The sequence below is a fragment of the Lolium rigidum genome, chromosome 7 (assembly GCF_022539505.1).
Source record: "Lolium rigidum isolate FL_2022 chromosome 7, APGP_CSIRO_Lrig_0.1, whole genome shotgun sequence".
Classification (NCBI taxonomy): Eukaryota; Viridiplantae; Streptophyta; class Magnoliopsida; order Poales; family Poaceae; genus Lolium; species Lolium rigidum.
Genome location: NC_061514.1, coordinates 90,609,516 through 90,632,555, shown reverse-complemented (window position 1 = coordinate 90,632,555; position 23,040 = coordinate 90,609,516). Strand labels below are relative to the sequence as shown.

Below are 23,040 nucleotides of genomic sequence, written 5' to 3'. Positions count from 1 at the left end.
AACCTCCTCACTTAGTTGTTGGCAATGTAACACGTGTTAATGCAAAACGACATGAAACAAAGACCGCACGAAATCACAAGACGACAATCACATTTGCACGAAACCCAACCATCATCAGAGCACCACCACACGAACCAACCTAGTTATGCACTGGACAAAACGACATTACTTAAAGAACTAAGCCTAACACATACAAAGAACATGAATACACCCTTTCCTTGTCGATGGCCATCTTCAATACTCGTTTGCCGGTGAAGCCCAACCCAAAGTACATGCAAAGCAACAAAAGATGCACACGACATCACCTGACGACAACCACATTATCATGATTGCGCAAGGATATTTAAGATGAGCAATCTAGTGGTTGTAAAGTGCCCTATATCTTCCATTTTACACACCTATTAGTATTTATCGTTTGAACATTTTGGTAGGGCATTGAGCTGCAACATTCAGAAAGTGTGTTAATTAATTCTGCTTTTATTTCTTAATCAGAAAAATTAGCTTATTGTTAGAAACATAATGAGGAATACTAGTAATAACATGTTTTTTAACTAGCTAATGTTCCAATATTTCATATATACTATTTTTCAATCTAGACCAAATATAAGAATTAGTTAATTTTAGCATATCGAGGGGTGTACATGTGTGAAACTTTAAGCCTTCTATCCTCCCTTTCCGGCTACCCACTACGTGTTGAGTTTAAACGAGCAACTGTGCTATTCAGTTGTCGAAGGAAAGGGGTCAATCGTGAACACGCCAAATCATACTTGATTCATCCAAAAGAAACATAACCTGGATATCATGCATAACCAACACTTTGCACACACAATTTGTCATCCTTGCACCATTTTCTTATCTCTTCTGTTGATTTCTTGTGTTTCTGAAATTTATGAAAAATAACTCACGAGATGTCAACATTGAGGGAAGCTCTACCAAAAAACAAATGGTAAAGTATGGCAAGTTTCCAAAAGAGGCACCCAAACCCACGAATAACACTTGAAATCTAATGCGAAGATAAGAAAAGAAAATGTGAGCAGTCGTAGGTTGGTCAGCACGAATTCAAAAAACATGAGTGCACTACCCACACGACACATCCTCACCGCGTGGCTAGATCACAAACAAAGATCCCAACCTACCAAGTGGAGCATATGAGGTTACCCTTGATTAGCATGTTGGCTCTTGGCAATCTCGTCACTCAGTTGTTAGCAAAGTAACCTGTGCAAATGCAATGAAACGAAGATCACATGAAATAACGTGATGACAATCATATTTGCATGAAGCCAAGCGATCATCAAAGCACCACTAAACGACTCCAACACTTGATTGTCTGTAAAACTCAACCAGTACATGCAAAGCAACCAAAAGGCGCACACGGCACCACCTCGCGACAAACACATTGGCATGACAAACTGAAGATGAGCAATCAAAAGGTTGCACGCCTATTTGTATTTATCGTTAGCTCGTTTTTTTGGTAGGGCAATGAGCCACCACATTTAGAAACCGTGTTAATACATTATGCTTTCATTTCTCAATAAAAAAAATCTTGTAAAAGGTTCAACATCAAATTTTCGCGGATGTTAACTTATCATTATAGAAACATAGAGGAATAATAATAATACTATTAATAATAGTAATAATAATATGTTTTTAGCTAACTCATATTTTATCTCATCATGTTTATTCCTAATCTAGATTTGAGTCAGGAATTAGTTAATAGTAACATGTTCAAGGGTGTACATGTAAAGCTTTTATTCTTCTCTCTTGATTTGATCGAGCAGCTATGACGTAGAAAAAGAGGGGCACACCAAAACAGAGACATATATCAAATCCAAATCCCCCTCTTTTAATCCGCTACACTCAAAGTACAAATCACCCTCCAAATCATACCTCCCCCTCCATCATCATCAGCAGCACACGAAGCGAGAGATAGAGAGAGAAGAGAGAAGAGAGAAGAGACAGAGACACAGACAGAGAGAGGGAGACAGAAGAGAGAGTGGTGGCATGACAGAGATATGCAAGGAGCAGCGCAGCCGCTGAGCGCAAGGTGTTCCACGTCCCAGGAAGCCTGCCGATTTCTAAGGTGGAGCGGTGCATGCGTCTCCACGGCGGATGGTCCAGTTTCTTGAAGGACAGGGAGGAAGAGCGGATCATCAGAAAAGGCAACCAGATTTTCATTTGGGTGGGAAAGGGGAAGTTGTGTTGGCTGTGAATATCCGGGTCCATCCACATTTGGTAGTTGTTTCCATCTTTGGAGGGCGGAGAACTCGATCTTGGTCCTGGTCTGGTGTCGGCGTGTTTCGAGGGTTCTCTGTGAAGAAACAGAGGATCGGAGTGCGATTGTTCGGGAACTCTGGTCTGTCTTTCCTGTGAATTGTGAGATTCTGAATCGCTGGAGGCGGAAGGACTGAAACTCCAAGGTGTGTGGTCTGCATGTCTGCTCTGCTCTCGCATCTTTCTTTCGCGTGTTAGATCCTTCTGAAGTTATTCCTTCCGGCGCTCCAAGTTTACCGATTGTGCACGTGAATTCCAACTCTCTGGGGGAATCTCGTGGGAACAGAGGAAGCACACGGCAATTGCAAGAAGGGTTTCCTTTTGAGGGGCTATCAGAAGATCATTCGCATCTGTCTCTGCCCGTCTTCAGTTCGTTTCTTCGTTGCTCAAAGGCCCAGAGGTTGGATTTTGAGGTATCTCTGAATATCGGTGCCAAGTCTCAAGAGGGGCAAACAAGGCAATTCAGAGGATTCAGAAGGTCGTTTTCCAACTTCAGAAGGTGGATTCTCTGATCAATACTCTTCGGTAAACAGGTAAACTAACCGATTCTGATGTTTTATTTATCTGGCTAGTTGTTTGATTAACTTGCTACAATACGGAACGAAGTTTAAGTTGGTGAAGTTCTTCCGTCGGTGCTGTGTTTTTTTATCATAAATTTTAGCATTATTTTATAGAACGAGCAACTTTGGTCGTCTGGTAGCATAGGTTGGGAGATTCTTAATCCAACATGATAATTGTTCCTTTCGTTATCAAGAAACGGGGGCAAATGAGTTGAAATCTTCAGAATTCACCAATTTGCCTTTTCGATACCCTGAAAAACTTCTGCCTCTCCAATTTCAGTTGATCTATTCAGCTTATTTACCTTATCGATACTCCGGAAAACTTCTGTCTCTCCAATTACAATTAATTTTACTAAATATTTGGTATATTTGCCTTTTCGATATCCCAAATACTTTGTTCGTCATGGTTAAACTTACTAAAGAATGTAATATTGAACACAAAAGAATGCAACTTGTAAGCAATGTAGAAGCCGACATTTGCATCCGGCGTGTCCAATGTGGTCTTTGCCTCTTTTCGAAACGACGTCGTCTTTGTCTCTTGTGTCTTTGTTTTATTTCTCATTCAATTGCTTTGGTGTGTTGATGTGTTGTATTGTTTATGGAGTTAGTTCTGCCACCATTAACTAGTTGGAAGATAGACATATAGAAAACGAGTATGAAAATCTGAGTTGTTGGGACTTGGAAGAGTAAAGAAAAAGGGAAGCTTTTGCTACCATTATATTATTCACACAACTTTATTCTTACATATGTGCTTTCTGCATTCAGGTTAACTTTCTGAAGAGTCCTTGGAACATAACACTGTTTGGCCATGTTGTCCCCCAACATGGCAAAGAAGAGTTACAAACAGCGGACCGAGAAGGTTCAGGTTGGTTGCATGTCAGGGCTGATCCGCATGTTCGACTTCCGTCGTGGTCAGAAATATCTTTCAGATGGAAGCCGACGGATCGATACATATTCAGGTGAGGAACTCAGTGACATTCCTTATCTGCACTATACCTGTAAGATTTAATGTATTATCCGGTCAATGAAATTGTTAAAAGTAAACTTTGTGTTTTTGTGCAGCTATAAGGGGCCTAAAAGGTTCTGAAGACTTCCACCGAATTATGGCTACAGATGTAAGTTTGAATTCACCAAAAACTATTTTGTCTGTTTTTCACATGTAAAGGATAAAGTTCACAGTGTTGCTTTAATGAATAGATGTGAAAAAGGAAGGATAAAACTTAAATACTCGAACGAAGGAAAAAGATCAGTTCAGTTACTAAATTTAACCTGCAACTGCTTATTAGATAGCTTGGATTCATATGCTGCTTCTTCTACACTTGCATACTGGTATAATTGTATGCACAATGCTGTTTGTATAAACATTTTTTTGTATGATGTCAACCAATACTTGTTAAACTGTACGTTTTGAAGTTCGGTTTGTAGATCTCTACTGCCGCAATGCTTTAATTGCTCCTTCTAACCAATAAAATAGCGCTAAATATGGTAACTTTGAACCGCCGCAACCTTTCAAATATGTAACACACTGGGCAATGCCGAAGTTATTATTTTCAAAAAGATGCATACAAAATATTGCTACGATATTTTAAAGTTTAACATGGTCAGAAGTATTTCTAACATTTTGAAAATAACTCTGAATACAATCGATTTGCCTTTCTCAGAATGACAGAAACCATGGGGTTGAAGCAATATATGCCAGCAGGACAAGTATCAAAGCACTGATGGAAGAAGAGATGGCCAATGGCACACAGCCCTTGAAGCAACAACAAAAAAACACATTTGGGGTATTCTCTAATGATACAAAGTCCATGAATTTTCCTGAAGGATCTGATATTGACCTAAACTTGGCTGCAAGTCTCAAGGAAATTTACAGAAGTCATAATGAAAGTCAAGGCAGTAGCGATTCAACCGAATCTGGTAATATTTCTTATTCGATTGACCAAGAGAACAATGCCAATGCTGCTGCAAAGCCCAATCAGATCCCCTGTATTATTCAGAAAGCACTAGAAGATGTGGCCGAAGCGGTAATAAGCCACCAATCAGCGAATGCTGAATACATAACCAACAGTGGTGAAGCTAGGTCCAAAGAATTGGTTGATGCACTGCAACTGCTGAGCTCAAACAGAGAGTTGTTTCTGATGCTTCTGCGGGACCCAAGCTCTAGACTGTTACAATGCCTCCAGAACCTTTACACATCACTAGGAGGTCCCAAGCTAGAACCGGCAGAACCTGATGAAGTAACTAAGTTGCAAGGTGTGACTAACAATATAGAGCAGTCGGAGGTTTCGCCATGTAAAGGGCAGAGAAAGAATAATTCTTTCTTGAAAGAGGATAAATTAGTCATAAGGAAACCATCACAGTTAAATGATATTTCCCGTGGCCATAGCACAATAGTAATCTTGAAGCCAAGTCCTGCAAGAAATCAGAGCAGTCTGATCTCAAGTAGTGTAACTTCTTCGCCACTATCAAATCATAGTAATTTGCAAGGTCAGGTCGAAAGTGGCAAATCTGGTCACCATTTCTCTCTTAGAGAGCTTAGAAGGAGGCTAAGGCTTGCCACCATGAGTAGTACTTTTCAGAATGCTGATCCACCCAAGCAGTTGGCTGCCGAAAGTATGTCGATAAGTTCAGAAAGTACAGATTCTTCTGACTGTGAGATAGCTAAGCAACCATCCATTGATGACAAGGAAACAAAGTTTGGAGATAGTGGAATTGGCATGGGAAATGATGCCACTCATGGTGTTGGCTCTTTCTCCTATGAAAAAGCTAGGAAGCATCTAATTGAGAAGCTATACAATCAAGATGAATACATTTATCAGACTTTACGTAAATCAGAATCCATTGGGAGATTAATTTCATATCCGGATTATGACACGTTTTCTCCCAGTCATTTCCCTACAGAGGAGGGTACTACTGTATCTCAGGAAGCGGCAGACTCAGGGTTACAAATAATTGAGCACGATGATAGTTCAGCAAAATTGATCCCACCAAGCGAATACCAAGAGACAGTATCGACCGATGCAAGCACTTCAGCTACTAAACAGTTGGACGAACTCAGGGCAGATGTGTTGGAGGAGCACACTATTTCTCAGGAGCTAATAAATGAAGGTATGCTACTCACGTACCATGAAGTGTAAGATCTCCTTCTCTTCATATTCAGTTCTTTGTTGTTGCTTATGTAATATTCGCATCCATTTGCTTGCAGATGTTAAGAACATGCAGGGTGCAGCGGAAAACCTACAACTCTGTAACGAGGTCGAAGACTCAACTGAAAGCTTTGAAGAAATAAAGTCAAATCAGGTAAGTCATGCTTTCTAGCAAATTCTACAAAGTTGAACTTGTTTGTACCAGAAAGTTCATAATTTTCTTGTCTAACAATGAATATAACTTTTCCCCTATGCTAAAGTTCTCCTCCGAGGAACCACATCCCATGAATGCGTTACCAGAAGTGACCCTGCATTCTCTTGAGGACCCTGTTGAGGAACAAGACGATCGTAGTCCATCAGCAGTTGTTGGACTAGCCAAGCCAGCCATGTTGGCATTTGATTGCTTGCCAGAGAATCTTGATGACAAAGAGGCGAAACTTAGTCCACAATCCGTTCTGGATTCTTCCTTGGGAAATAGTTCTAGTCCTAGCCAGAAAACGCGAAAACAAGGTACTTAAGTGAAAATAAGAAACATCACCCTTAGTTTTTTGCATTTTTTTGGATTTCAATCGATTAATAATAGACCAAAACTTATGTGAGTGCAGATGAGTTGTCGATGCCTAGCTCAAAAGTTCTTTTCGAAGAACTTGATACTCCTTCATCGCCAACCTTGCAGAACAGATCGGAAACAACTATTCTTTGTGATAAGTATGAAAGGGTTTCCTTCATTAAGTCCGTGCTAGAAGCTTCAGAATTGCTGGCCAAGGGAACTTCGGAGAGGTGGTATATGGATGTTTCAGTGCTTGAGACATCTGTACTGGCTGAAATAGGAATGTCATACTGCCTGACAGACGATGTGGTTCTTCTTTTTGATTGTGTTGAAGAAGTTCTTCTCAAGATAAGTGACAACTTCTTTGGTGGTGACCCTTGGGTAGCTTTTCTGAAACAAAATGTGAGACCAGCTCCACTGGGAACAGAACTCATTAAAGAGGTGGCTAAGTGCATCGATTCGATTGTCGACGCTGAACTTCCGAAAACACTGGACCAGGTGGTGATGAAAGATTTGGAAGTTGGGCCGTGGATGGACCTTCAATGCGATACTGAAAATGTTGCTATTGAGGTGTGGGATGGTGTGCTTGATGACTTGCTGGAAGAGATGGTATTTGACCTGTGGCTTTAAGATTGTAGATCTCTGTAGTCATCCATGAAGCTGCAACCGACCAAATCTGAAAAGGATTTTATAGATTTAGCAGTGTTTTCTTTTCTGAAGAAGATGAAGGTTCAGCAGTGTTCTGTTATAAGGAGAGGTAAAGTCAGTATTGATAGATTTCAACAGATTATAGAGTTAGTCATCATTTCATCATGACAGAGTTAGATTCCATCTCCGGATGGAGTGAATAACAGTTTTTCGTGCAGCCGAGTAGGCGAGTAGCTGTGTCCAAACACCAGGAATTGGTTTGTTATGCTCCTTTTCTCAATCCCCGTTCGCTGTAAAATTGTGAAAACAGGAAAAATAAATCTGGCTGTGCATACATTGTGCCTTTAACTGTCCTAAAACTTTTTCCCCTCTTGAGAGCAGTATACTTTTCCTTGTTTGTGAGATGCACTTCTATGTTACAGATCATACTGCGGTGAATCATGTCAGTTGCCAACTTGTGAGGTCCAAGCCCATCCATGCCAATCCATGCCAAATATGTGAGAAAATTCACAAGTGACAACTGATACTGTACTCATGACAGAGAATGCAATGTGGCCGAGGGACCATGGGAATGACTGAATGCAGCCCCAAACATGGCTAGCTAGCTAGGATGTGTTCATGCTATCTTCCATTAGTACTACTACATGTTATGGCATAATGTACATATTGTTGGATGGATGTATGGACCCTTATTTTGGATTCTGGTCCAGGGAGGATGAACAAATGATCATCAGATCTTGTTCGCAGACTCGTCGGCGAAAAGAACATCGTCTATACATGTTACTATGGTGTACGCCAGGCTCTCCAGCACCCTAGAGTAGCTCTCCAGGATGGCTTGCCCAACATCCTGCAACACGCGAAGCAAAGTCACATCACAAATTCACAATTCAGTGCATCCATGGCGATGCTTTCAGACAGCATTGTTGTTTGTGTACCTTGTTGTACTGTATCTTGCTCGCGTCGAGGGTGGTCTGCGAGAGGCCGGGGAAGCGCTGCTTGAGGCAGAGCAGGACGTCCTCGGCCCTGCTCGCCAGCATCACGTTCTTGTCCGACTCCATCAGGTCCTTGACGGCGCTCCATGGGGACTTGGAGTGGCCGTGGTTGGCCTTCCGCCGCCACACGTGCATCGCCGCCTCGACGCGGTCCGCCGTCTCCAGGGCCTCGTGCTCCGACGACAGCTCCAGGCAGTCCAGCAGGTACTCCGGCGAGAACTTGCCCGGGAACGACATGTGCCGGTAGATCGCGTCGCCCACGCTCGCCCGCCCGCACTGCACGTTCAGAAGTCAGAGGTCAGAACAAACCAACAGCTTCTTCAGAGGAATCACACTCAATCCAGAACGAGAAAAATAATTTTCAGGGCGAGAGATTCGATGTTAGAGCATGTCTAGTAGAGCCCCTAAACCCCTAAATCTGTAAAAATAACCGCTTTTTTACAGTTTTTGACGAAAAAATCGCAAAGACTAGAGCCCCTAAAACTGTAAACTCAGAAAAATTCCCGCGTCGGACCTGGGAATCCCTTCTTGGCCTGTAGAAACGAGGGTTAGGCAATCCAACCCGTCCCCGACCTGTAAACGTCTCGGACACGCGCGGGAGGGAACTTTCAGCTCGTTTCCTCTTCCTCCCTCTTCCTCCCCCGATCCCGCCGCCGCCGCCCTCCAGCCCCGCCGCGCCCGGCCTCCTCCGCCCCGCCTCCGCCCCGCCTCCGCCGTGCCCCGCCTCCGCCGTGCCCCCGCCTCCTCCGCCGCGCCCGCCTCCTCCGCCCGCCTCCGCCCCGCCTCCGCCGCGGCCCGCCTCCGCCCCGCCCTCCTCCCGCCCGGCCTCCTCCGCTCGGCCCCGCCTCCGCCGCGCCCGCCTCCGCCCCGCCCTCCTCCCCGCCCGCCTCCTCCCGCCCGCCCCGCCCCGCCCTCCTCCCGCCGGCCCCGCCGCGCCCCGGCCTCCTCCGCCCGGCCCCGCCGCGCCCCGGCCTCCTCCGCCTGCCACTCATGGTCGTCTCCGTGATGATCTAGTCGAGCACCAGTGGCATTTGGATGGGCAGCGCCGTGCCGCATGATTTACCTTTGTTCTATTTGATTCGAACAATTATTGTTGTATGGTCCAACATTGTTGTAACAATTTGAATGATTATTGTTTTATGTGCGCGAATGTACTATTTGATGTTGTAATAAATAACTACAATGCTTATTGTTTTATGTGAAATGTGATGATATTTGTGATATGTGAAATGATGATATGTGATGAAATCTGTGATATGGCATATGACAGTTTTAGGGGTTGGGGTTGAGCCAAAGACTAGAACCCTCAAACTGCATTCTTTAGGGGTTTAGGGGTTCTATTCTTTACCCCTGTTTTTCAACCTGTAAAAATGCACAAAAATGGCTATTTCCAACCTGTAAAACTGCTATAGAGGTTTGAGGGTTTAGGGGCTCTACTAGACATGCTCTTAGAGCATGTCTAACAGGCCCCGTATTTCGCTGCCCCGTATAGGCTCTAATTACCTTGGGAAGTGTCTGCGTGTACGACTCGGGAATCTTGATCTCTGCGAGAATGGCATTGTTGATGGCCATGGCGGCCTTGTGGATCTGGTTGGCGCAGTCGTGCTTCTTCCGCAGGTCCCTCCGGGCCGACTCCGTGAGGCCGAGCTTGGTGACGCACGGCACGGGCAGCCACCACCTCTCCTCGCCGCGGTGGCTCGCCGGACGGCAGGGCGCCGAGTCGTCGCTGCTGTCCTTGTGCGCCTTGTCGTTGAGGTACCAGAATTCAGTCTTCTGGAACCCGTCCAGGATCTCCTGCACAAACACCATCATGTTCGCATGAATAGCAATTCTTGGAACCCACCCATCCGTTGTTGGAAAGTGCCAAGGAACTGGGATCTCACGAGCAGCATGTCGTCTAGCTTCTCGAGGGCGGGGAGGTTGACGTAGATGTCGGATCTCGGCCGGGTGGCCATCACCTCGCGGGCGGTGCCGTCGGGCAGGATCTCCTTGGACGGGAAGAACTCGAGGATGTAGTCGCACACCGAGAGCAGGCAGTCCATCTCCCGCCGCCACATGGACCTCTTCTCCACCGGCAGCGGCTCCAGCCGGTGGCAGCTCCCGAAGACGGTCGCTGCAGAGCAGAGGAAGCAACAGGTTATTGGTGTCAGAGTCCTCTGCTACAGATTTTGGTGTTTCGAGCAAGAAAACGTGTGCGTGCGGGCGCGCGTACCGTAGAGGTTGGTGATCGCATTGGAGATGGCAGCGGCGCTGGAGACCCCCTTGCCGCCGCCGGACATGTCCTCCCCGAGCAGGAGCTTCGAGAACCTCTCCCTCATCAGCTGCAGCTCTGCGAGTACATTCGGCATCTACGGTGAGAGACATCTACGCAAAGAGAGCAAGAACCTGAAAGCAGCAGAGGCGTCACGTACGTACCGCTGTAACCGGCTTTCCGGTCGCCCATGCCGCCGGCGAGCCTTGGCGCCGTGCCGAGCCTCTGCAGCAGCGGCGGTTGCGGCATCCGCGGCGCTAGCTTGCAGACCGGCCACCGCGGGTACGGCGACCCGTAGGGGCTCCCCGGCTCGCCGCTGCACTCGGAGGACACGTCGGAGTCGGCGTCGTCGTCTTCGTCTTCCTCGCGGCGGTGTCGAGGGAGTCCCACCCGGATCCGCTGCAGCTCCATGCCATTGTCGTCGTCGAGGTCGGCGTAGTCGGACTGCGAGCCTTCCTCCCACGTCGACGACGGCGTGTCCATTCCCGCATGTAGTATTGCAACTCTGGCCGGCGCGTGCGTTCGTGATCGATGGCGGGTATATCTGTAAATGGAAACGGCGGCCCACGGTGCCGCCAGCCCAAGCCCACTCAACCTGGTAAATGGACACCCGGTAAGAAAAGAAAAATCCTGGCGGCTATTCACGGTTCTCCGCTACCGCCGCCGCGCCGCTCCTGTCCCCATCCATGGATTCGGAGGCGGGCGCCGCCCCATCCGACCGCTCTCCGCCTCAACTCCTCTTCCCCGAAGGAACAGCTCTACCGCCGCCGCTCCATCCCTCCGCTCCTCCCCTCAACTCCTCTTATCCGGGCGCCTCCACCCCTGCGTTTAGCAGCCGGTGTCCGGCAAGATCTTTGCGGAACCGCTCGAGCCCGTCCATGTCTGTGAGGAGGAGAAGGGAAGCACTCCAGTTCGGAAGAAGGAGAAGGACGTTTGCCAGATTCGGCAGAAGATTAGACGGAAAAAGGTAAGAACTGGATTCCAATTTTCATCTTGACCTTGATCCTCTGTTAATAGCAACTGCGAGTACTGTATTTTCAATCCACCATATGCTACTGCAGTAAACGTTGCAAATCCGTGTCTGACGAAAGACATTAGTTTTCTTCATTATGTCCAGTGTGAATAACCCCAGTCTCGCTGTAGAAGAAAATTCTGGTAGCAGACCTTGGTGATTTTTAACCTTCTTGATGTTTTGCTTGAGATACCTGATGCCCACTTGAGATTCCTCCATGACTGTGTAATATAGCATCATTCTTATTCAGTTACTTTATAAGAAATCATTGCATCACCATCCCCTGAATAGGAGATTTTATACCTGCCTGACTCTCATATTTTTGTACTTATGTTTCAGCAGGTAAGGTTGCCAGAGATGAAGAAAATGCAAGCAGATCTCATGGTCCAAGCAAAAGAGAGTGAATCAAGATCATCCTAGTGTATCAGGATCTGTAATATTCATAGTATAATATTCTGAATTTCCTAGTGTACTTGGAGACCAGGGATTTACTAAACTTGGTACTTACTGATGCACTGATATTCGAGTGATGCACGTACTGCTGCTTAACTAAGCTCCGTATCATTGGTTATGACTTGTGAAGTGTTGTTTTGAACTACTTATACATATTTTGCAATATTTTCTTATTTGTTAGCTTATGACAATTGTCACTTAAACTGTGCATTCTGTGGTGTTAAAGTTAACCTCTTAAAAAAATTTATGCTCAGTTTACATTATCTCTTGTCTACTTTTTTTATTCTCATAAAAAAATCCATACAAGGGCATCAATCTGTCATTTTTAATCTGTCATTTTTGTTGTTCTGTACGGTACGGGTGCAAAGAGCGATTGCTGATCGATGAGAGGTCGATTCTGTACGGTACGGGTGCAAAGAGCGTCCAACTGGCGGTCACGCCTCACGCGCGCAATCGTAGCGTTCGGAGTAGTTACGGTCTTTTATGGAGCAGTTCGTTCGGGATAAGCGGGCAGGCGGCCGGCCGCTAACGATGACGGTACTAAACGAACGAGCGTGGCCTTTCCGTTTAGGTTGGGCGGCCGCAAGCGGCACTTGGTGGGCCGCCACGAGCGTGGCCACTTACAGGTATAATGGCGGGAGGTGCGAGCGAAGTGCTTGTACCCGGGAAGGGAATGTGAAGGGATAGCGATGGTGGTCGGGTCGGACAGAGCGGCGGTGTAGAAGGAACATGCGGGGGAAGTGGCAGTGGGAACAAGGAATGAGCAGAAATAGGTGGCGTCCTCCATCATGAGGCCCCACGATGACGCCCACGAGGGAAAGCGTGCGATTCCCCCTGTCCTGCCGCCGCCGACGATGCGTCCTGCCTGCCTGCCTTGCCGCGGGAAATTTTCTTTGAAATGTGGGAAAAACTTACTGCACTGCCCGCCAGTAATCTAATCTAGGACTGTCACTGTGCTCTACCCCTGACACGCCGGGAGTGGCAGGCAGAGCTCTGCCGGCATATGATCATGTGCCCACCTGCTTAACGGCATGACACACTAATTAGCAGCTAAGCATCCTCATCAGCAGCATCTCTAGCGGACCGACGTATTTTGAACACTATTTATGTCTGTTTAGGTAGGGCTGCGACGATATTAAAATGGCCATCTAGCCACCTTTATTCGTTTCGGTAGGGTAACTAAGCGGCCCGGCGCATTTTAAACACATTCACCTCACATGTATAGGAAATAATAAAGTTGCAATCAAATAAATATAAATAGTTTTGTTCCTTTATTACATCCAGAAAAACAACATAGTTCAAAATGCAATGTTGTTCAGAAAATACCGAAACATAGTTCACAATTAAATAGATAAAAATAGGATGGGATCACTACTCCTCTTTCTGTCCATGGCCTGCTTGTGCCCACTAATGCTCGATCAGATCTGCCTCAAGATGATCTTGAATCTGAGTATCACGAAACTCAACATGCATATGGAGAAACTCCTCGGACGTTGAAGCCCCAAGGTGCGGCTCAACAAACTTGCCCTGAAATTACCATACTTGGTCATGTCGACTATCATCGCGCTCTTGCTCAACGATTATGTTGTGTGTGATCACACAACAGGTCACCCCCACATGGTCTGAAGGTTCCATGTTCTAGCAGGGTGACGAACAATAGCCCACCGAGCTTTGAGCAAACCAAATAAGCTCAACATCCTTCATGCATGCCTCTTGCTGTTTGGCAAACCTCTTCTCCTTCTCTGCTAGAGAATCACAGGTCGTCTTCACTATTGTTACTCAGCTAGCATATATTCCATGAGCTAGATAAGTATGGCTTATCATAAGCATTGTGACTGATCTCATAGTGAACCACTGGAGCATTGCCTTCAAGAAGCCTAGAGAAAACCTGAGAGAGATGGAGCACGCCGATGTCATTGTGGGAACCGGGCATGCCAAAGAAAAAGTGCCAAGTCCGGAGATCATGTGATGCATCTGCCTCAAGAATGATAGTGCATACCTCCGCATGCCCGCTATAATGCCCTTGCCATGCGAATGGCTAGTTGTTCCACTCCCAGTGGATGCAACCTATGTTGTCGACTATCACTGGAAACCCTCTTGCCTCGTTGACAGACAACAACCGGGCATTGTCGACAGTTGTTGGCTCTCTCAAGTAAACCTCACCGTACACCAAAATCACGGCTCGACAGAACTTGTACCTTGCACCAAGGAAGGTGGTCTCGCTCGTTCCCAAGTACTCATCAATTAGATTACCTGACACTCCATACGCAAGCATATGAATAGATGCGGAACACTTCCGATAAGAGCTGAATCCTAGCCTACCAGCAGCATCGGGCTTGCATTTGAAGTACTGGTCGTAGTCCGGGATGCCTCGTAAATTAGTCAAGACAAGTCTTTTGACATCCAAAAGCAGCGCCAGAACAGGGTCGCATTGAAGACCGACTTCGTGGGATGGAAGTAGTCCCGTTGGAGCCGGTAGTGGTCAACGTGTCGATTTTGCGCCGCATTTCCCCTGCAAGGCCTCATCAAACCCTTGTGCACCGGCTACCGCCTCTCAGTACGGTCATGGGTTAGGGATGATGCGAAAATCATGAACTCCGAAGAGCCGTCTGACTCCTCATCTGATCTGCTGGCCTTGACGTTGTTGTAGAAGATCTACTTTTTGAGGTCCATCTGCAGGATCTTGTCGGTCGCAAATGGTCTAGTTTTTTGTACCTCAAAATTGTCATGGCGATTGGACGAACAAGTCATGCGCGTCAATGCCAGTCGTCGGGTCCGAGAAGACGGGCGACAAATAGGGTTCTAGAACGATGCGGCCAAGTGCTCTCTAAGACGTTGCCACCAATAGCAGCCTTCAGCGAGTTACGGCCTAAGAGCATCCTCAGCCGTTGGGGCTCCCCAGGCCGAAATCCGGCGCTACTTAGCGCCGGATGGATGTATTTTGTGGCCTGGGGAGGCCCATTTTCCCAGCGGCGAGCCCATGGTCGCCTGCTGATGCGCACCCACCGCATGCATATCGACGGTGCAGTCGCCGGGAAGGGGAACCGTCGGAGTGGCCTCGACGCGTTGAACCGCCGTAAATGGTCCGCGAAGTGGTCTGGGGAGCCCAAACGCCTCGCCGGGAACCATCGCAGTGGCCTCGTCGCGAGAACCGCCGTAATGGAGCACGAACTCCGCGGAAGAGCAACCGCCGCTCTCTTCGTCGAGAGACCTACATATACGGTTTCCGATGGCCGACGCCATTCATTATTCTCTCCTCACCATCCTCTGTCAACCATGAGTGATCTCTCTTGGCCATCGGACACCGACAGCGAGGGAAAGCCGCCTGGATGGCGCCATTGGTGGGATCAAGCTGCATCGTCCAGCAGCGATGATTCCCCCCCCCCGCCGGCTAGCAAGGACGAATGGGATGGCGATGAGGAGGAGGATGAAGAGGCCGAGGAGCAGGCTGAGGAAGAGGAGGAGCAGGAGGAGAAGGAGGAGAACGAAGAGGCTGAGGACGCTGACGACGAGGAGGACTCAACTTCCTCCGACGAGGAGATGACGAGCCGGAAGCGTCGTCGCCACGACGATGAGGCGGGGCCATCTAGGAAGAAGAAGTAGTTTAAGTTTGTTTTAAAGTTTTTATATGTAATTTTATTCGAATTATATATAATTTGTCTATGTTGCACCACTTGAGAGTTCAAAGCTTTCGTTCGATGAGGGTATTGCCGTAGATCGGGAAGACGAGGGTAGTGCCGTAGATCGGGAAGATGAGGGTATTGCCATAGAAACCCAGGCCATTGTCGCCGACAGGTCGGGGCCACCAGATGGTTCCTGCGATTTTCTCTCGTCCGGAGTCCCCGAGCGCTCCCCGGGGGGCGGGGAAGGCCTAGGCTCTCCGGATGGATGAAAGGCCTAATCCGGATGAAAACGAGGAACCGGGGGCGCGAAAGGGCCGTTTTCGTCCATCCGGATGACAAAACGCCGTCCTGGGGGCCTCGTCGGGGAGACGGCTGGAGATGTGATACGTCTCCGACGTATCGATAATTTCTTATGTTCCATGCTACATTATTGATGATATCTACATGTTTTATACACATTATATGTCGTATTTATGCATTTTCCGGCACTAACCTATTAACGAGATGCCGAAGAGCCAGCTTGTCGTTTTCTGCTGTTTTTGGTTTCGTAAATCCTAGTAAAGAAATATTCTCGAATTGGACGAAATCAACGCCCGGGGTCCTATTTTTGCACGAAGCTTCCGGAAGACCGAGGGGGAAAGGAAGTGGGGCCAAGAGGCGCCGCCACAACAGGCGGCGCGGCCCAGCCCTAGGCCGCGCGGCCTCGGCGTGTGGGGCCCTCGTGTGGCCCCCGCGTTGCCCTTCCGCCTACTTAAAGCCTTCGTCGTGAAACCCCCAGCACCGAGAGCCACGATACGGAAAACCCATCGAGACGCCGCCGCCGCCAATCCCATCTTGGGGGATTCGGAGATCACCTCCGCACCTCGCCGGAGAGGGGATTCATCTCCCGGAGGACTCTTCACCGCCATGGTCGCTCCGGAGTGATGAGTGAGTAGTTCACCCCCGGACTATGGGTCCATAGCAGTAGCTAGATGGTTGTCTTCTCCTCATGTGCTTCATTGTCGGATCTTGTGAGCTGCCTAACATGATCAAGATCATCTATCTGTAACTCTATATGTTGTGTTTGTCGGGATCCGATGGATAGAGAATACTATGTTATGTTGATTATCAATCTATTACCTATGTGTTGTTTATGATCTTGCATGCTCTCCGTTATTAGTAGAGGCTCGGCCAAGTTTTTGCTCTTAACTCCAAGAGGGAGTATTTATGCTCGATAGTGGGTTCATGCCTCCATTAAATCTGGGACGAGTGACGGAAAGTTCTAAGGTTGTGGATGTGATGTTGCCACTAGGGATAAAACATTGATGCTATGTCCGAGGATGTAGTTATTGATTACATTACGCACCATACTTAATGCAATTGTCCGTTGTTTTACAACTTAATACCGGAAGGGGTTCGGATGATAACCCGAAGGTGGACTTTTTAGGCATAGATGCATGCTGGATAGCGGTCTATGTACTTTGTCGTAATGCCCAATTAAATCTCACAATATTCATCATATCATGTATGTGCATTGTTATGCCCTCTCTATTTTTCAATTGTCCGACTGTAATTTGTTCACCCAACATGCTATTTATCTTATGGGAGAGACACCTCTAGTGAACTTTGGACCCCGGTCCATTCTTTTATACTGAATACCATCTGCAATACTTGTTCTTTACTGTTCTTGCAAACAATCATCATCCACACTATACATCTAATCCTTTGTTACAGCAAGCCGGTGAGATTGACAACCTCACTGTTTCGTTGGGGCAAAGTACTTTGGTTGTGTTGTGCAGGTTCCACGTTGGCGCCGGAATCTCTGGTGTTGCGCCGCACTATATCCCGCCGCCATCAACCTTCAACGTGCTTCTTGACTCCTACTGGTTCGATTAAACCTTGGTTTCTTATTGAGGGAAACTTGCCGCTGTGCGCATCACACCTTCCTCTTGGTGTTCCCAACGGACGTGTCAACTACACGCATCAAGCAAATTTCTGGCGCCGTTGCCGGGGAGATCAAGACATGCTGCAAGGGGAGTCTCCACAATCCAATGTCTTTACTTTGTTTTTGTCTTGCTTTATTTTATTTACTACTTTGTTTGCTGCACTTATATCAAAACACAAAAAAATTAGTTGCTAGCTTTACTTTATTTACTGTCTTGCACTCTATATAAAAAACACAAAAAAATTAGTTACTTACAATTACTTTATCTAGTTTGCTTTATTTACTACTGCTAAAATGGCCACTCCTGAAAATACTAAGTTGTGTGACTTCACAACCACAAATAATAATGATTTCTTATGCACACCTATTGCTCCACTCGCTACTACAGCAGAATTCTTTGAAATTAAACCTCGCTTTATCGAATCTTGTTATGCGAGAGCAATTTTCTAGTGTTGGTTCCGATGATGCTCGTTGCCCATCTCAATAACTTTGTTGAATTGTGTGAAATGCAAAAGTATAAAGATGTAGATGGTGACATTATAAAATTAAAATTGTTTCCTTTCTCATTAAGAGGAAGAGCTAAAGATTGGTTGGTATCTTTGCCTAAGAATAGTATTGATTCATGGACTAAATGCAAGGATGCTTTTATTGGTAGATATTATCCCCCTGCTAAAATTATATCTTTGAGAAGTAGCATAATGAATTTTAAACAATTAGATAATGAGCATGTTGCACAAGCTTGGGAAAGAATGAAATCTTTGGTTAAAAATTGCCCAACCCATGGACTGACTACTTGGATGATCATCCAAACCTTTTATGCAGGATTGAATTTTTCTTCGCGGAACCTATTGGATTCAGCTGCTGGAGGTACCTTTATGTCCATCACTCTTGGTGAAGCAACAAAGCTCCTTGATAATATGATGATTAATTACTCTGAATGGCACACGGAAAGAGCTCCAAAAGGTAAGAAGGTAAATTCTGTCGAAGAAACCTCTTGAGTGATAAGATTGATGCTATTCTGTCTATGCTTGTGAATGATAGGACTAATGTTGATCCTAATAATGTTCCGTTAGCTTCATTGGTTGCCCAAGAAGAACATGTTGATGTAAATTTCATTAAAAATAATAATTTCAACAACAATGCTTATCTGAACAATTCTAGTAATAACTATAGGCCATATCCTTATAATAATGGTAACGGTTATGTTAATTCTTATGGGAATTCTTACAACAATAATAGGAACACACCCCTGGACTTGAAGCTATGCTTAAAGAATTTATTAGTACACAAACTTCTTTTAACAAATCTGTTGAGGAAAAGCTCAATAAAATTGATATTCTCGCTTCTAAGGTTGATAGTCTTGCCTCGGATGTTGATCTTTTGAAATCGAAAGTTATGCCTAATAAGGATATTGAAAATAAAATTGTTACTACAGCAAATGCCATCCAAGTTAGAATTAATGAGAATATAAGATTGATGGCCGAATTGCATGCTAGGTGGGAAAGAGAAGAAAATGAAAAACTAGCTAAAGAGAAAAATGTAGCTAAAGTTTGGACTATTACCACCACTAGTAATGTTAATGCTCCACATTTTGCTGCACCTCCTACTATCAATGGTAAAATAATTGGTGTTGGCAATGTTTCTACTCCTAGTGCAAAGCGTGCAAAATTGCCTGAAACTGCTAAAACTACTTGAAACCGCTCGTGATAAAACTGCTGAAATTTTTTCCAACATTGGGGATGATGATCCCATTGCTTTAGATTGTAATGGTTTGGATTTTGATGATTGCCACATCTCTGAAGTTATAAAGTTCTTACAAAAACTTGCTAAGAGTCCCAATGCTAGTGCTATAAACTTGGCTTTCACGATCTCATAAAAGCTAGAGAAGAGAAACTAAAACTTGAAACTTCTATTCCTAGAAAGTTAGAGGATGGTTGGGAGCCCATCATTAAGATGAAGTTCAATGACTTTGATTGTAATGCTTTATGTGATCTTGGTGCAAGTATTTCCGTTATGCCTAAGAAAATTTATAATATGCTTGACTTGCCACAATTGAAAAACTGTTATTTGGATGTTAATCTTGTTGATAATGCTATAAAGAAACCTTTGGTAAGAGTTGACAATGTTCGCATTACCGTTAACAATAACCTTGTCCCCGTTGATTTTGTTGTCTTGGATATTGAATGCAATGCATCTTGTCCCATTATGTTGGGAAGACCTTTTCTTCGAACTGTTGGAGCCATCATTGATATGAAGGAAGGTAATATTAAATATCAATTTCCTCTCAAGAAAGGTATGGAACACTTCCCTAGAAAGAGAATGAAGTTACCTTTTGATTATATTATTAGAACAAGTTATGATGTTGATACTTCATCTCTTGATAATACTTGATATACACTTTCTGCGCCTAGCTGAAAGGCGTTAAAGAAAAGCGCTTATGGGAGACAACCCATGTTTTTACTACAGTATTTTTGTTTTATATTTGAGTCTTGGAAGTTGTTTACTACTGTAGCAACCTCTTCTTATCTTAGTTTTGTATTTTGTTGTGCCAAGTAAAGTCTTTGATAGTAAAGTGAATACTAGATTTGGATTACTGCGCAGCAATGCATTTCTTTGTCTGTCACGAATTCCGACCTGCCTCTCTGTAGGTAGCTCAAAAAATTATGCCAATTTACCTGCGTGATCCTCAGATATGTACGCAACTTTCATTCAATTTGGGCATTTTCATTTGAGCAAGTCTGGTGCCTCAATAAAATCCATCTTTACGGACTGTTCTGTTTTGACAGATTCTGCCTTTTATTTCGCATTGCCCCTTTTGCTATGTTGGATGAATTTCTTTGATCCATTAATGTCCCAGTAGATTTATGCAATGTCCAGAAGTGTTAAGAATGATTGTGTCACCTCTGAACATGTTAATTTTTATTGTACACTAACCCTCTAATGAGTTGTTTCGAGTTTGGTGTGGAGGAAGTTTTCAAGGATCAAGAGAGGAGAATGATGCAATATGATCATGGAGAGTGAAAGCTCTAAGCTTGGGGATGCCCCGGTGGTTCACCCCTGCATATTCTAAGAAGACTCAAGCATCTAAGCTTGGGGATGCCCAAGGCATCCCCTTCTTCATCGACAACATTATCGGGTTCCTCCCCCGAAACTATATTTTTATTCCGTCACATCTTATGTACTTTGCTTGGAGCGTCGGTTTGTTTTTGTTTTTGTTTTTGTTTGAATAAAATGGATCCTAGCATTCATTGTGTGGGAGAGAGACACGCTCCGCTGTTGCATATGGACAAGTATGTCCTTAGGCTTTACTCATAGTATTCATGGCGAAGGTTGAATCTTCTTCGTTAAATTGTTATATGGTTGGAATCGGGAAATGCTACATGTAGTAATTTTAAAAAATGTCTTGAATAATTTGATACTTGGCAATTGTTGTGCTCATGTTTAAGCTCTTGCATCATATACTTTGCACCCATTAATGAAGAAACACCTAGAGCTTGCTAATTTGGTTTGCATATTTGGTCTCTCTAAAGTCTAGATAATTTCTAGTATTGAGTTTTGAACAACAAGGAAGACGGTGTAGAGTCTTATAATGTTTACAATATGTCTTTTATGTGAGTTTTGCTGCACCGGTTCATCCTTGTGTTTGTTTCAAATAACCTTGCTAGCCTAAACCTTGTATCGAGAGGGAATACTTCTCATGCATCCAAAATCCTTGAGCCAACCACTATGCCATTTGTGTCCACCATACCTACCTACTACATGGTATTTCTCCGCCATTCCAAAGTAAATTGCTTGAGTGCTACCTTTAAAATTTCCATCATTCACCTTTGCAATATATAGCTCATGGGACAAATAGCTTAAAAACTATTGTGGTATTGAATATGTACTTATGCACTTTATCTCTTATTAAGTTGCTTGTTGTGCGATAACCATGCTTCGGGGACGCCATCAACTATTCTTTGTTGAATATCATGTGAGTTGCTATGCATGTCCGTCTTGTCTCGAAGTAAGAGAGATCTACCACTTTAATGGTTGGAGCATGCATATTGTTAGAGAAGAACATTGGGCCGCTAACTAAAGCCATAAATCATGGTGGAAGTTTCAGTTTTGGACATATATCCTCAATCTCATATGAGAACACTAATTGTTGCTACATGCTTATGCATTAAAGAGGAGTCCATTATCTGTTGTCCATGTTGTCCCGGTATGGATGTCTAAGTTGAGAATAATCAAAAGCGAGAAATCCAAAATGCGAGCTTTCTCCTTAGACCTTTGTACAGGCAGCATGGAGGTACCCCATTGTGACACTTGGTTAAAACATGTGTATTGCGATGATCCGGTAGTCCAAGCTAATTAGGACAAGGTGCGGGCACTATTAGTATACTATGCATGAGGCTTGCAACTTGTAAGATATAATTTACATGATACATATGCTTTATTACTACCGTTGACAAAATTGTTTCATGTTTTCAAAATAAAAGCTCTAGCACAAATATAGCAATCGATGCTTTCCTCTTTGAAGGACCTTTCTTTTACTATTATGTTGAGTCAGTTCACCTATTTCTCTCCACCTCAAGAAGCAAACACTTGTGTGAACTGTGCATTGATTCCTACATACTTGCATATTGCACTTGTTATATTACTCTATGTTGACAATTATCCATGAGATATACATGTTACAAGTTGAAAGCAACCGCTGAAACTTAATCTTCCTTTGTGTTGCTTCAATACCTTTACTTTGATTTATTGCTTTATGAGTTAACTCTTATGCAAGACTTATTGATGCTTATCTTTAAGTACTATTCATGAAAAGTCTTTGCTTTATGATTCACTTGTTTACTCATGTCATTACCATTGTTTTGATCGCTGCATTCATTACATATGTTTACAATAGTATGATCAAGGTTATGATGGCATGTCACTCCGAAATTATCCGTGTTATCGTTTACCTGCTCGGGACGAGCGAGAACTAAGCTTGGGGATGCTGATACGTCTCCGACGTATCGATAATTTCTTATGTTCCATGCTACATTATTGATGATATCTACATGTTTTATACACATTATATGTCGTATTTATGCATTTTCCGGCACTAACCTATTAACGAGATGCCGAAGAGCCGATTGTCGTTTTCTCGCTGTTTTTGGTTTCAGAAATCCTTGTAAAGAAATATTCTCGGAATTGGACGAAATCAACGCCCAGGGTCCTATTTTTGCACGAAGCTTCCAGAAGACCGAGGGGGAAAGGAAGTGGGGCCACGAGGCGCCGCCACAACAGGGCGGCGCGGTCCAGCCCTAGGCCGCGCGGCCCTGGCGTGTGGCCCCCCGCGTTGCCCTTCCGCCTACTTAAAGCCTTCGTCGCGAAACCCCCAGTACCGAGAGCCACGATACGGAAAACCTATGCGAGACGCCGCCGCCGCCAATCCCATCTTGGGGGATTCCGGAGATCACCTCCGGCACCCTGCCGGAGAGGGGATTCATCTCCCGGAGGACTCTTCACCGCCATGGTCGCCTCCGGAGTGATGAGTGAGTAGTTCACCCCTGGACTATGGGTCCATAGCAGTAGCTAGATGGTTGTCTTCTCCTCATGTGCTTCATTGTCGGATCTTGT

General features: G+C 45.1%; 2 protein-coding genes across 2 annotated transcripts; one reads left to right on the top strand and one right to left on the bottom strand.

Annotated features, from left to right (window-relative positions):
• Window positions 1–2,721: 2,721 nt before the first annotated feature.
• On the top strand, window positions 2,722–7,507 carry LOC124675426. Its single transcript, XM_047211501.1, has 7 exons — window positions 2,722–2,804; window positions 3,597–3,790; window positions 3,894–3,946; window positions 4,493–5,939; window positions 6,037–6,131; window positions 6,238–6,487; window positions 6,583–7,507. Exons 2-7 carry the CDS (start codon window positions 3,640–3,642, stop codon window positions 7,155–7,157), a joined length of 2,571 nt encoding a protein of 856 aa, XP_047067457.1. The 5' UTR covers window positions 2,722–2,804; window positions 3,597–3,639; the 3' UTR covers window positions 7,158–7,507.
• A 67-nt stretch (window positions 7,508–7,574) lies between these two features.
• Window positions 7,575–10,901, bottom strand: LOC124675427 (rop guanine nucleotide exchange factor 3-like). The gene is made up of 6 exons (XM_047211502.1): window positions 10,583–10,901; window positions 10,380–10,496; window positions 10,051–10,280; window positions 9,671–9,961; window positions 8,111–8,443; window positions 7,575–8,022 (listed from the first exon to the last, which is right to left on the bottom strand). The coding sequence occupies exons 1-6, from the start codon at window positions 10,899–10,901 to the stop codon at window positions 7,906–7,908; spliced, it is 1,407 nt and encodes a 468-aa protein (XP_047067458.1). The 3' UTR covers window positions 7,575–7,905.
• Between the last annotated feature and the right edge of the window lie 12,139 nt (window positions 10,902–23,040).